A 14,247-nucleotide genomic window follows, 5' to 3' on the forward strand; every position below is an offset into this window, starting at 1 on the left:
CTGTGTCTTCTCAGGGCACAGGCCTCCCATGTGTGCGCACTGTGTCCAGGGAAAGGATGGCAATGAAAACTGTCATGTTAGAGTAGCTGATTTGTGGACAGTGAGCAAAGGGAGACTTCTGCCTTCTTTATGCCGCTTTGCAGTTTGTAAAATGTTGTCTATATATTACTTTCATAATACGAGCATATATTACTTTCATAATTGGGGGTAAATTGACACTGCAGGCATGTGGCTAATGAGCTTCTTTCTTCTTTCATGCTGATTTAATTAAAAAAAAACATTGCATTTTGTACATTGAAAAAAAGTACTGTTTTCCTCTTTCCTCTAGGAAGCTCCTCAGGGTGCTCCCACTGCCTAGTGAGAACTGGAGCGCTCTGGTTGGAGAATGGTGCTGTCACCCTGACCCCTTTGCTAACAAGCCTCTCCATCCACGAGAAAATGACTGTTTTATTGGGGACTCTTTCTTCTTAGTGAATTTGAGAAGTGATTTGGAGCAGGTAAGAGTTGATACCAATTTCTCTGCTTTTAACTCAAGGTTTGTTGAAGAGATTGTTCTAAAAGCCCAAATTCATTTTTTTTTTAACTGCTTCTGTTCTCCAGCTCTTTGGATAGAGGAAAGGCCTTAAATTCAAGCAGCCACTAGGGTCTGGAGGAACAGGAGACCTACTCATGCATGGATTTGGGAGTGCTACCATTTTGCACACATTGCTTTCAGGGCACATTCTGGAAGCTGTGCATTTTAATCTCAAAAGTGTTAGTGAAAGTGCAGGAGTGTTAGCCCAGGATATCCACATTGCAATTAGACCCAGGTATCTTACTGAGTTTGCCTACAATCGAGACTTTCACTGATGTTGGAAAAGCAGATGCCATCCAAAAAAAAAAAAAGGGAAAAGGAGCCCTGGAGTAGGGTTGAGCTGAGCTATGAGCTCGCATTGGTGCTCAGCAGTATGGGGCCACATGCTCTCTCTGTGTAGCTTGCTTCCAAGAGAAGGCAGCTTCCTCTCACCACACACACACACACACACACACACACACACACACACACACACACACAAAAAAATCTAAGTTTTTACTTCTCTTTGAGAGGAAATCAACAGGCAAGTGTTGGTATGGTCCTTGTAAGGAGTTTCCCCTGAGATGTCCAGTCCATAGAGATACAGTTGAAAACGTCCTTTGCTGGGCGGCCTTTATTTCAATAGTGACTGTTTCTGGCGGGAACGGAAGCATTCCATTTTAAATTTCAGTTAGAACTCGTTAAGCTTTTGTAATAAAAGCTGAAGTGTGTGGTGGCTGGGCAGCGGGAGGCCACAAGCTAGCTTTGAGAACCATGTGGAAAATGAAGGGAAGGTGTCAGACGCCCAGTTAGGTCTCAGTTCTAGATACTTGGTGCTTCATCTCACCGTAGGAAGAATCCCTTCTTCTGACATGTGAAGCACTTAAGCATTCTGTGTTTTTATTAGATGAAGGACGAGAAGTTAATATAGGTTAATGTTCCTAGGGTTAAATTCATATTTTCATCTGAATTTAGATACTTTGTGTCATGTTTTTCATTTTTATAATCATGCCACCTACCTACCAAGTATTGAAGGTGTGAGTAGGAAAACAACGGAGAAAGATTAAAGAAGAAAAACCGAGTTTCCCCTTTTTATAAACTGTGCCAAAATATATTCTCCACTTGTAGAGCCGGCACTTATATTAGGCCCTTTTAAAGAATTCATTGTTCTACTAAATGGTAGTCCTGTACTTTGTATATTAAAGGAAGATTCTTGTATTTAGACATTCCAGTTTCCACCGTTAGGGAGACTATGGGAAGTGGCTGCCATGAGAAGCTCCTGTTGACAAGATTGTTTTCAAGTTGGTCTGGATAGGAGTTTCACTTTAATTGCATATTGTAGCAGTTGAAAGAGTGTGCCTGTGACCAAAATAGTAACATAAATTTGGAGCGACTGCTTAAACACTGCTCTCAAGGCTCCGGTGGGAACAAGGCTGCTCTGTGCTATTGAAAACCTATTCCTCATATCACCAGGTCTAGCCATCTAGCAGGGTTTGGAAATGTCACACGGTGGCACAGCATCCTAATGGTATCTCTTGGGAAACATTTTTTTTGTGTGTGTGTATATGTGTGAATGCGAGACAATATCAAGGGTCCTTAGAAACTGAAACAACATAGAGAGTGAAATCCCGACCAGGAGGCTAATCCAGCTCGCTGAGCAGTACTGCCATCTCTCAGATATATTGATTTAATTAGTCCCCAACAATGTCTGTCTTTGAGGTTTGCCCCGTAGAGTTCCCACAGTGTTCGGCAGCTTCATTACGCTACTTGTTTTATTATTTTCTTGAAGCTTAGCTAGAGAAAAATGCCTTGCAAAGCGGAGCTTCTCTTTAAACAGAATTAACATGCTAGAGTATTTTAATTAAAAAGATCGGAGTTTGAAAACAGCACAAACATAGAGCCTCACGAGCTTTCATGCCTCCGTGCCTTCTTGGGATTTATAGTATTGTATTTGGGCCTCATTAATGCAGCAATATGTGCTTTCTATTTTCAAAAGTGCTCTGCTGGAGACAGTGTTATGATTCACTTGTCATCTCTGATGTGATTTTTTTGGGCATCCCAACATACTGAATATTTTACATCTTATAATAGGATAATAAAGATAGACCACAATCTTCCGTAAGAGTCATAATATGATTCAAAATTTAGGAAACATAAGCTGGGCATTGGAGTTATTGTGCCTGTTGTCCTAGCTACATCTGCAGAGATGTATTTAGTAGCATGTCTGAGTTCAAGAGTTCAAGTCCAGCCTGAGTGACATAACAAGAGCTCATCTTGCAATAACAAAACTTAGAAAGTACAGTCATACTTTGTTTTATTTTTCTAAAAGAAGCAAAATTGAATTTAGCGTGATTACTGCTGGAAAGGTATGACTGAGATCAACTTTGTTTTTTATTTTTTGGGGTACTGAGTTAATAATTTATGGGTTTGAGGAATTTCTTTTGTGAAATTCATAACATCTACACAATACATTGATCATCTTAATTACCATGCGTGCTTCATCTGCCCCCTTTTTATCTTGTTAAAATGATTAAAAACAAATTATAGATTTGTGTTGCTTCATCCCTATGTGCTTCCGTTTGTGTGTAGGTCGAAAAATAAGGATTAAAAAAGAAACTACAACTGCTGTTATCACACCTAATAAAATCAGGCCATATACAAGTTATATTAATTTTCTTCCAAGTATTGTTAGTAGGTTTATTTGGATCAAAATCCACATGTTTGGTTGAGATGATCTGCTTTTTATTGATCAGTTTTTTTCAGATGCTGATTGTCCATATCTTATAAGGTTATATGTGGTGATATTTTATTTGTACTGAAATGTTATTTTAATTTTATGTTAATAAATAAAGTTGCCCTGGGGTCAGAGCTATTAGAGCCATAGTGAGAGCGTGGTGGTTAGAAGAGCTAGGTAGATTTCTGTGTGTTCAGGGATACAGCCAGTATTGGAGACATACGCCTTTAAGACCTGGAGGGCGGTACTTACAGGCAGTGATGAGGCAGTCATGTGGTTGGGTTTACAACTAATGAGAAGGCAGAACAGAAAGATTATTTAAACAGGGACACAGGAAGTACCTCCCTCTCTCGGGGAAGCTAGGAGCACTGCAGGAGGTAAGATTTTATCTCTGAGCTCTGACCTCTCGGCTTTTCTCTTTTACCTTGGCTCTGTGTTTCTTATTTTAATAATACGATTGGTTACATCTACAGTTATAATCTTATTTTTAAAGACAAACAAAACGATGCTTCTCCTATGTTATTGAAAGATGAAATTGTGGTTAGAGAAATGACTCAGTAGTTAGGAACACTTTTTGCAGATGACCCAAGTTTCGATCCCAGCACCCAAGCCAGGCAGCTTACAACAGTCTGTAACTCCTGCTCCAGGGGATTTAACACCATCTTCTGGCCTCCCTGGGCACCTGCATATATGTGGTGTGTGTGTGTGTGTGTGTGTGTGTGTGTGAGAAAGAGAGAGAGAGAGAGAGAGAGAGAGAGAGAGAGAGAGAGAGAGAGAGAGAGAGAGAGAGAGAGAGAGAGCTTACAACAGTCTAACTCCTGCTCCAGGGGATTCAACACCATCTTCTGGCCTCCCTGGGCACCTACATATATGTGGGGGGGGTGTGTGTGTGTGCAAAGTGGCAAAGGCAAAGTGGCATGGTCTTGGAGAACAATTATAAATGAAATGTGTAAGGGATGTAAGAGAAACTTGACACCCCCCACACACACACACACACACACACACACACACACACACACACACACACACACCAAAAGCACCATTTTCTGGTCTGAGTAAAAACAAAATCCTTTCAGCTTTGCTGTTCCAGTGAAACCCTTCATTTCAAAATCAGCTTACACAAAATGGCATCCTTTCAAAAACAGCTTTAATACCAATTTGAGGCTGGATGGTTGTTTTTACTATTAGCCTAACCTGGAGATATAGGCCTTCATGACTTCTTTGCAATCTCTCTCTCTCTCTCTCTCTCTCTCTCTCTCTCTCTCTCTCTCTCTCTCTCTCTCTCTCTCTCCTCCCTGGGCATGAACACTTTGGTACTTCCCTTGGTTTGGGGTTCTGTTGCTTCAGATGGGATTGACTTTGTCCAGTCACCTACTGTCTTGAGGCTCTGCACCTGTGGTCTGTGTTGTGCCGGCTTTAAGGATGTTAACAGCTGGACATGGCACCACCAGTGGGCCTTGCTTAGGGACCGTGCCTGGTTAGTGCCAGAGCCAAAGTGAGCAGGCTTGAAGATCTCATATTTGGTAGTTTCCTCAACTGAGACTTGTAGAGAAAGATCAGGGGAGCTGTGTAAGTCCCAAAGCTAGAGGAAAATGGGATAGGTTTTCGAGTTATTGAAGTGTGAAGACACTCATTTCAGAAGTCCCTGTGAAGAAACAGCCTCTGGGTACTTGTGGGTTTCTACTAATAGTGAATTCAAAGGTGGGTTAAGGGTTGAGTCTTAAAGACACCACTAGGAGTTGTACAGGTGCTTTTGACTAGCCTTCAACAAAGGTAAGCCATGTATTTTTTATTGTTACATTTTTCTTCATTTTGATTTTATGTGTATGGGTGTTTGCCTGTACATATGTCTGTTTAGACAGTGTGTGCAGGGCACTGTATAGGCCAGAAGAAGGCATCAGATTTCCTGGAACGGGAGTTTTAGATGTTTCTTAGCCACCCTGTCAGTGCTGAGCACTAAAGCCAGGTCTTTTGGAATAGGAGCCAGTGCTCTGAATCACTGAGACATCTTTCCAGCCCCGAGACATATGTTTGTTTTTTTAACTTCTTCATGTAACTCGCTTTGCCTTCAGAACCTAATTGGTCCTGATCAAGTATATACCACATCTATTTGATAATGGATTGCAGCTATGCACAGCTTACTTTATGACTTGGTGGCCAAATAATCCTCTGCTCATGATAGGCAGCTCAGGTCACATGGTAACTTGTTGGCACATTGTCAAATGTTCTGTTTACACTAAGGCCCAAGAGCAGGCCAAAAAGAGCTGTCTCTCGAAGGGAGAACAGTTGTCTGTAGATGATGGTAGAGCCTTTCTCCAAAGTCCCGTAGATCTGTTCTTTGATTCATCTACTGGGGCCTGCCAAAGGCTCCAAACAGCGTCCTTGTCTGCCACTGCCACTTCAAGTACCACTGGGTCTGCTGGATCACCACATGGCAGAAGAGCCTGCTGGACGTGTTGAAAGTCCTTCTCCTGTCAACTTTTGAGTCATTTCGTATGTGGGCCAGAGTAACATACCAAGTCAGGAACGTGCTGTCTCCAGAATCTAAATGGGCCCACTAAGCCTTTCTTGGTAGTGGGAAGATTTAGGTGCAATAACTTACCTCTTATCTTTGAAGGAATATTTCTGCATGTTCCACACAACTGGACTTCTAGAAATTTCACTAAGGTCACTGAATTTGTACCCATGGTGGCCAGAGGTGGGCATTGGTTTCCCTGAGATGGAAATTACAGATGGTTGTACACTGCTGTGTGGATGCTGGGAATCAAACTGAGGCCATCTGTAAGAACAACCAGTGCTCTTAACCACTGAGCCATCTCTCCAGCCCTCCTCCTATTTTTAAATTAAATATCATTATATTTTAAGTCAAGGTCTCACTGTGTTGCCCAAGGTAGTCTGGAATTTGCTGTGTAGCCCAGGCACACCATGAACTTGTAATCCTCCTGCCTCAGCTTCGTAAGTGTTACAGTTATTGGTTATAACACCATACCCAGCGTCCTTTGCCCACTTTTTTTATAACAACTACATTGTGGTATGTATGTGCATGAAGAACATTATGTAGCTTTAATGAGGAATGGCTGTGGGTCTCAAAAAGAACATTGTTTAATGAATATGTGAATGCCAGCATTTAAGCAATATCCTACTGTACTTGGAGTTTTGAAGTCTGAGCATGTTTCGGGAATTTGTTTCACTACCCATCTCTCCAGTTACAGTGCATATCTTAAATGGAAAAAAATAGAATTACATGAACAAGTTGGGTATTTTTAACTTCTGAGTTATGGGTGGCTAGGATTTATAGGTTGCTTTTACATAAATTGCACTGGCCTCAGAGTTGTCATATGAGTTAAAGCTCCAGTCCTTCTGTATTCTGTGCCCTCTTGAGTTAGGGTGAGCCACCGACCATTGTCCTTGCCACCCACTGTCCGCTTGTTCTTCAGAAGTATGACAGGTTTCTTGTTCAGATGATTTGGCAATGTTTGGATTATCAAGAAGTGGCTAGGATTATAAAAGTCAATCTGTGTATTATTCTGTCTTTGGACAGGAGGAAAATGATCTCTGTGCATGTGAATTATGCATACAAGCTAAATGTATTCCTAGTATTTACTTGAGGGCAGAGTAGAATGTAAAGTTCAATGTATACCCTGGGGATTATGTTAAAATTATATATTCCTTTTGAGAAAAGTTGAATGACATTTAAATGACATTTTTTCTCTTCTACAGGAACCAAAAGCAAATACCAAAGTCATTTGTAAGCGTTGCAAGGTAATGTTGGGAGAGACCATATCATCAGGTAGGAATTTCATAATGCATGGCTGAAATGGCTGCCCTCTTACTTAAAAACCCAACAGATTTTATAGTCTGTATGTAGGAAAGAGGGATAATTAATTAATTTGATAGACTGCATGTTTAAAAGACTAGAAACCACCTAATGTTTCACCCAATAGGCCAATGAGTCTATACTTTCCGACCTTGCAAGTGCTAGTTAGCACTGAGAAGGCCTGGGTTGTCTTCAGTGTTTCATGTCCTCTTTGTAAAGCATCAGTGTAGAGTTTGTACTTAGGTCCAACTTAAGGAAGGTTGGAGCCTTTTCCTTAACATTATTCTTCTGACTAAAGAGTTAATACCCGGAGATGCTTTTCTTTGCCACTATCTGCCTTGGGGCCCTATTTTGGCATTGGAAGTAGAAGGGGCCTTGTTGAAATACTAGGAAACACATTCTGGGTTTTGTACTTTGTTCCTTATTCTTCCTTTATTTTTATTTTTCATAAAGATTTTTTAAATTTTATTTGATGTGCATGAGTATTTTGCCTGCATGCATGCATGTGTACCACATGAGTGCCCAGTGCCTGCGGAAGTCAAAGAAGCCATCTGATTCCCTTGAGCTGGAGCTTCATATGGTTGTGAGTCATAGTGTGGGTGCTGGGAACTGAACCTGGGTTATCTGCAAGACCAACAAGTACTCTTAACTACTGAGCCATCTCTCCAGCCTTTCTCTCTCTTTTATAACTTAAAAAATATCATTTGTGTGTGCATGTGCATGAAGGAATGTGGAGGTCAGAGGACAGCATTGGGGAGTTGGTTCTCTCAGCCCACCTTTGCACAGTTTCTAGGGGTCAAAACCAGGTTGCCTAACTTGCACAGAAGTGCCCTCACCCACTGAACCGTGGCTTCGTGTCTTACTCTTTTTCTCAGTGGTATTACACTCGTGCAAACTCTGTTTTACTGCTTTAAAATATAATAATGAAAACGTTGGTAATTAAAATGGTGTTTAAAGATACAGTTTAAAATGTCGAGAGAGCAATAACATGCTGTGTTTTCATGGGTAATGAATCATCACTTTTAATATGATTAATTAGGAGATTTAATTTAAGCTATGCACTTAAGGGAAGGCAGATAGTGGTTTTTGTATGTTTGTTTGTTTTAATCATTGGAATCTTATTAGTAGTTTCTTTTTCTGAGTAAGCAGAAAGGAAGCATGCACTGTAAAGATACCAGTGAAGGTATTATTCCTCTCCACCTCCTTCCCTGAGCTTGAAAACAACCCCTTTATGTAACATCTAAAAAAAATTAAGGCTTTCAAAGAGATGTTTCCTTGATGATGTGTGAGAACTACACTTATCTGTGGGTATAAGGACAAACATTTAGAATGTGTTTAGGGGTTATGCTAGTTTAATACATGGCAGTTGTAAATTCTTTTCCAGTAACCATGACTTCACTAGCCCTGGGTAGTTGGCTAAGTTCCAGTACTAGACATGGTAGACATGATGAGTGGGTCCTACGTCCAATTAGAGAGCTGTTGGCTACCACCAAGGTACTGTGCCTTTAGGGTTATCATCAGGCTGGTGGTGGTTCATAGGTGTCATACTGGGTAGGACTATTTTCCTCCTTTGGGAACTTGCATGTCACAGAGGAAGGCAATTTTTGTAAAACATTCTGCTGGCTTTCCATATTTGAACAGAACCTTTCCCCAAATAGTTATGGGGGTTAAGATAAGCAATTGCAGTAAATACTCTTTAAGAAGCTGGAATGAGCAATGTAAAACTGAATAAGGGGCTGACAAGATGTTCTTCAGTGGGCAACCCAAGTCTGATAACCTGGGTTCAACTTCCTGAATACACATGGCGTAGGACAGAATGAAAACGCACGTATTGTCCTCTGACCTTCACACACCTGTGCACATGTGTGCACACATAGACACACAAATAAACGTAAAACTTTTTAAAGACAAATGTAGAACTTTTTTTTAAGAAACTGAGCAGAGTTAGGGACTACATTATAGACATACAGTGGCCCTGTTCCACAGTGTAAGTTCAAGCCAGTTAATTGACTATTATATAGATAAACCAAGATCAAAACAAAAATCCATAGTTGATGCAGTATAGTACATGCAGTGTCTTGCACTGGTCCAAAAATTATTAGATCTTCAAAGCAGAAAAGAGTGATTTATACTCAAGAAAAGTAAGGATTTACAAACAGATGCTGAATAGGTGCATAGATTAGGAAGCCAATCTATTGAAATAACTATAATAAATACACAAAAGAATTAAAAGAAAAAAATCTTTGAATAATTGCAAATATCAAACTCCACAGAAAGAACAAATAGGTAGATTTAGCATTGAAAACTATAATATCTGAAAAGAAAAAACACTAAATAATCCAAACCACAGATTTAAGAAAATAGAAGATTTTTTTTTAAAGTACTAAATTTTAGATTGATAAAAATTGCCAATCCAAAGGAAACAGGGGAGAAATAACAGAAACAAATCAGCAGACTTGCTGGCTTATGGTACACTTATGGTCAAGTGTTTCAACACACATGTAAATGCAGTCTCAGAACGGAGAAAAAGAAGAGGTAAGAAAACAAATTTGAAAAAGCCAGTTGAAGTCTGAGAGAAATTTGGTGGATGACAATAATTTTTACGAGAAGACTTTAAGTGAACTCCAGGTGGTATAAAGCTGCTGAAAGGCACCCAGGTGGGAGGGATCAAAGAGCAGAGGAAAGCCAAACACACACAGGGACTTCATAACACAGCTAAGGAGAGTGTCTCAGAAAATGGTGACCTCCAGTTGTGACATCCAAGTAGACACACAAAGTGCTGTCAAGATTACCCATCACCCAACAGTACTGCGTCCAGCAAAAGGTATTCTTCAAAATTAAAGAGAAAGTAGAGCTGTTTCTAGGTAAATACATAGAAATAAAGTATTATAAGCAGACCTGCTCTTATAATATAACAGAAAATCCCAGTAGGAGTTCTTCAGGCTGAAGTGCAAGATGCCAGGACAGGGTCTGGAAACACACAGGAAGGAATAAAGAGTATAGAAAATGAGAAATATATGGAGAATTACCACATAAGCAAACTCAGCACAAAATTCCAGGCACACCTACCCTGCAAGGTGCCAGTTCTCCGTAATGTTTGCTTTGGAAGGTACAGACAGAAATGAAGACTATGCAGAGCAGAGAACACTGTCAACACAAAAAGCTGAGCGTCTGGGGGCTGTACCCTCCCAGCAAGGTGAGCAAAGGCATGCTGGAATGACCATAGACGTCAGTGCCAGCCACTGTGGGAACTTCCGCTGTTTAACTCAGTATAGTCTGCCTGGGACCAGAAACGCCTCTAGATGCTGTCAAAGTCAGACATCTTTCCTCCCCTTTGGAAGAAAACCTTTCATTCGAAAACAAATTCTTAAATTTTCAAATATGATCCTGGTTGTTCAATCAACGCTAACTAGGAACATATGTTAACTAGACCCCCATCCTCAACACCATCAGGGTTTTCCATGACCAAAATACCCGAGAAGAACTTAAAGGAACAGAATTTATTTTGCCTCTATGGTTTTAGACATCTTAGTCCTTGTCTCTGCTGAGTCTGGGTCTGTAGAGAGGCAGAGCATCATCATAGTGGGTTTGTGTGGTAGAGGCTGCTCAGCTCAAAGCCAATAGGGGGGCTTGGAGTTGGAATAAGACACAGACACACACCCGCCTCCCACCCCCCCCCCCCCCAGGACTACCCTGCAAAACTACTTCCTCTAGCTAGGCCCACCTCCTAGACTCTCTATAACTTCTCAAAATAGTGCCAACAGTTGGACCTCTGGCCTTAAACAGTGAGCCTATAGGGACATTTCGTAATCATCACAACTTTAACAGGAGCTGTCACAGAGAGCTTAGCAGTAGGAACAGACTTCTTATTGGAATTTTACTATCGTATATAAACTGTAAAACATGCTTGGTATATTTAACAGTGTAAAAGACAGATGTGAAGATGGCTGGACACAAAATGAATGTAACAGTAGGTGTGTTTGGAAAAGCTCCGTGATAGAATCTCTACAACTGTACTGCTTTGTAGTTGAAGCTAGCAGTTCAGAGAGCTGTTGATAGCAGTCTAGATACAAGTTAAATCAAGAATTAATGAGCAGAAGAAAGATGAGAAGAATCTTTAACCCTGAACACTGAAGCAAAAAGGTAGTGTGTAAAGTAAAGACGGGGATGTAGAATGAGGCAGTCCACTGTGTGTTTAATTATACGTCTTTGTGAAAAGAGGAAAAGGATGCATCTTAGGCTGTTTTTGAACAAAGAGTTGCTGAGGATTCTAAGAAATGATGAAGTGCAATCTACAGATTCAAGAGGCACAATGAATTCCAATTTGGTGAGGCCCAAGTAAGATAAATAAAAAGAAATCTGTATCTTGGTGCATCAAAGTAATGGCTGCAGAATGAAAAGCAAAGAAAAAAAATCTTAAAAGCAACCAAGGGAAAAAAAATGACAGATCACCTTCAAAGAAGCAGCGGTAATGGAAATTTGAAGAGAGGCGATGGCATTGTCAGTGGGCACAAAGAAATAACTGTTAACCCCGGGACTTTGTAGCAACTGAAAGTCCCCTCAACAAAGAAACAAACAGAGCAGGGTAATGTACCGCTAGCTGTTTCCTATTACGAGAAATTCCACCTGTACCCAGATAGAAGAGAGTGACCCCAGAAAGCTCAGAAAAGATTGATGGAGCGGGTGGTTGGATGCGGGTGACAGCAAAGGAGTACCCGCTGCATGAAGCCAGTGTAGGGACTCTGAACTTAGTAATTACCACCAGCTGGGACCTAGCGGGTCACTGTGTGACATTAAATGTTCAGTTCTACGTGGGATAATAGGACTTCAAAATAGTAAGGCGAAATAGACAGAAATGAAAGAAAACGTATGTTCATGTTTTTAGATACATAATAATGTATAATAATCATTTCATGCTTTTTATTATATTTTTTTACCTTTTTCTGTGTCTTACATCAAGCAATTGAAATTTTAAAAAAATCTGCTTTTTGATATTATAAATTAAAGACAACATTATCTTTAAGAAAACTCCATTTTAAATGACTTCTGGTTTTATTTTGATCTGCTTGAAATTTAAAATATGCATGAAATTCTATTGCCTAAATAACAATTTTCTTCAGCTTTTACAGATTTTAAATTGTCTTCAGTGTCTTTGTATTTTCATCTTTGTAGTCTGGTACATATTTTACCAGTTTTCTTTAAGATAAACTGGTCAGTACTTGGTTATGATGTTAAACTATACATACATACAGTTTTAAGGCTTTTGCCAGGAGACCCCTTAGCAGTCTATCATTTGCAGATCTGGTAGTGATATGTGAAGAAACCTGTCTATTTCTTGTAAGCATTCACCCTACTACATTTGCCCTCTAAAAATAAATTTTCATTTTGTTCTGCCTTTCCTTTGTTACTGATGAGATTAAACTTTTAAATGGATTTTTAAACAATCCAAGATGGTTATATTTATATTAATGTTCATCAAATGTCTATTGTTTGTATAATTAACAAAATAAACAGGAAGTCAGATTTGGTGAGGACTATGCGTGGATCCAGTCAGTGAGATTCCAGGTAGATAATGATGTCACGGTTCCAGCTCTATGCTTTGGGGCACCTAACTAACCAGCCTTCTTCAGTCACTCTGTGATTTGTAGCTAGTCCACAGAACTGAAGAAACAAAGGTCTTGATTTGGGGCTAAGAATGTTGAATAGTCAGACAAAATAATTTGGAGGTCATACTTTAGGGCCAGCATGTCTGTGATATCAGTGTATTGGAAAGATTTTTAATTTTCTTCTTCTTTGTTTCCAGAAACAACTAAATTTTACATGACAGAGATAATTATCCAGCCATCCGAGAGAAGTTTTCCTAACATACCAAGGTACAAATACCAAATCAAGTTATTGTATAATTTGAAATATGGGAAAGGACAGGCACAGTGGACTGAGGATGCAGCTCTTCATAGCTCTGTTTGGAAAGGGATTTTTCTTTTTAAGGTCCCTGTGAATGGCTATTAGATGAACCAAGCCATACATATACACAACTTGAAGACCTGTTTCTTGCTTATGTGGTGCTATAGACAGATGTGTTTATATAAATATAATTGGAGAAGGCTTTTTTTCTTATCTTGTATTCTAAATATCCAGGGTTGTAGGCTTTATAATATTAGTTCTGGTTTTAATGTTGACTTTTAAAACTGGAAACAGAGATCAGTTTCACAGGCACCTACTTTTTTTTTTTTTTTTTTTTTTTTTTTTTTTTTTTTTTTTGGTTTTTCGAGACAGGGTTTCTCTGTGTAGCTTTGCGCCTTTCCTGGAGCTCACTTGGTAGCCCAGGCTGGCCTCGAACTCACAGAGATCCGCCTGGCTCTGCCTCCCGAGTGCTGGGATTAAAGGCGTGCGCCACCACCGCCCGGCCAGGCACCTACTTTTTAAGAAGGTTACCTAGCCTTTAAATATATTGGTGTTTTCTTTTAATCTTTTTGTTCGCAAGCAAAAGTCACCTATAGTATATTGTGCTTGTTAGTTTTTGCCAACTTGACACACACACTAGAGACACCTAGGAAAAGGGAGCATCATTTGAAGAATTGCCTCTGTCAGATTAGCCTGTGGGCATGTCTGTGGACCATTTTCTTGACTAATGATTGGTGTGGGAGGGCCCAGCTCACTGGGCAGTTCCCCCCCCCCCCCACCTGGGCAGATGGCCATAGATACTATAAGGAAGCAGGTTGAGCAGGTCATGGGAAACAGGCCAGTAAGCCGCATTTCTCCATGGCCTCTGCTTCAGTTCCTGACTTGAGTTCCTGCCATGGCTTCCCTTAATGTTTGTACTGGTTATGTTTATGTCAACTTAACACAAGCTGTAATCATCAGAGAGGAGGGTGCTTTGATTGAGAAAATGCCTCTATAATGCTGACTGTAGGCAAGCATGTAGGGCATTTTCTTTTTTAGTGATTGATGGAGGAAGACCCAGCCTATTGTGTGGGGGTGGTGCCTTCCCTGAGCTGGTGGTGGTCCTGGGTTCTAAGAAATCAGGCTGACCTAGGTCCTCTGAACGTTTGTTACAGTTGTGCAGCTTGGTCTTCTTGTGGGACTCCTAATAATGGGAGCAGGGGCTCTCTGACTCTCTTACCTGTTTTCGGGACCCTTTCC

The 14,247-nt window shown here is 40.3% G+C and overlaps 1 protein-coding gene across 1 annotated transcript in view; it reads left to right on the forward strand.

Annotated features, from left to right (window-relative positions):
- The window catches only part of Ube3d (ubiquitin protein ligase E3D), a 153,440-nt gene that overhangs the window by 25,994 nt on the left and 113,199 nt on the right, over nt 1–14,247 (forward strand). The window contains exons 5-7 of the mRNA XM_006983724.4: nt 329–497; nt 7,008–7,077; nt 12,908–12,977. Of these exons, the coding sequence (XP_006983786.1) occupies nt 329–497; nt 7,008–7,077; nt 12,908–12,977 (309 nt within the window). The remainder of the gene's footprint in view (nt 1–328; nt 498–7,007; nt 7,078–12,907; nt 12,978–14,247) is intronic.

The sequence above is a fragment of the Peromyscus maniculatus genome, chromosome 7 (assembly GCF_049852395.1).
Source record: "Peromyscus maniculatus bairdii isolate BWxNUB_F1_BW_parent chromosome 7, HU_Pman_BW_mat_3.1, whole genome shotgun sequence".
NCBI classification, from domain to species: domain Eukaryota; kingdom Metazoa; phylum Chordata; class Mammalia; order Rodentia; family Cricetidae; genus Peromyscus; species Peromyscus maniculatus.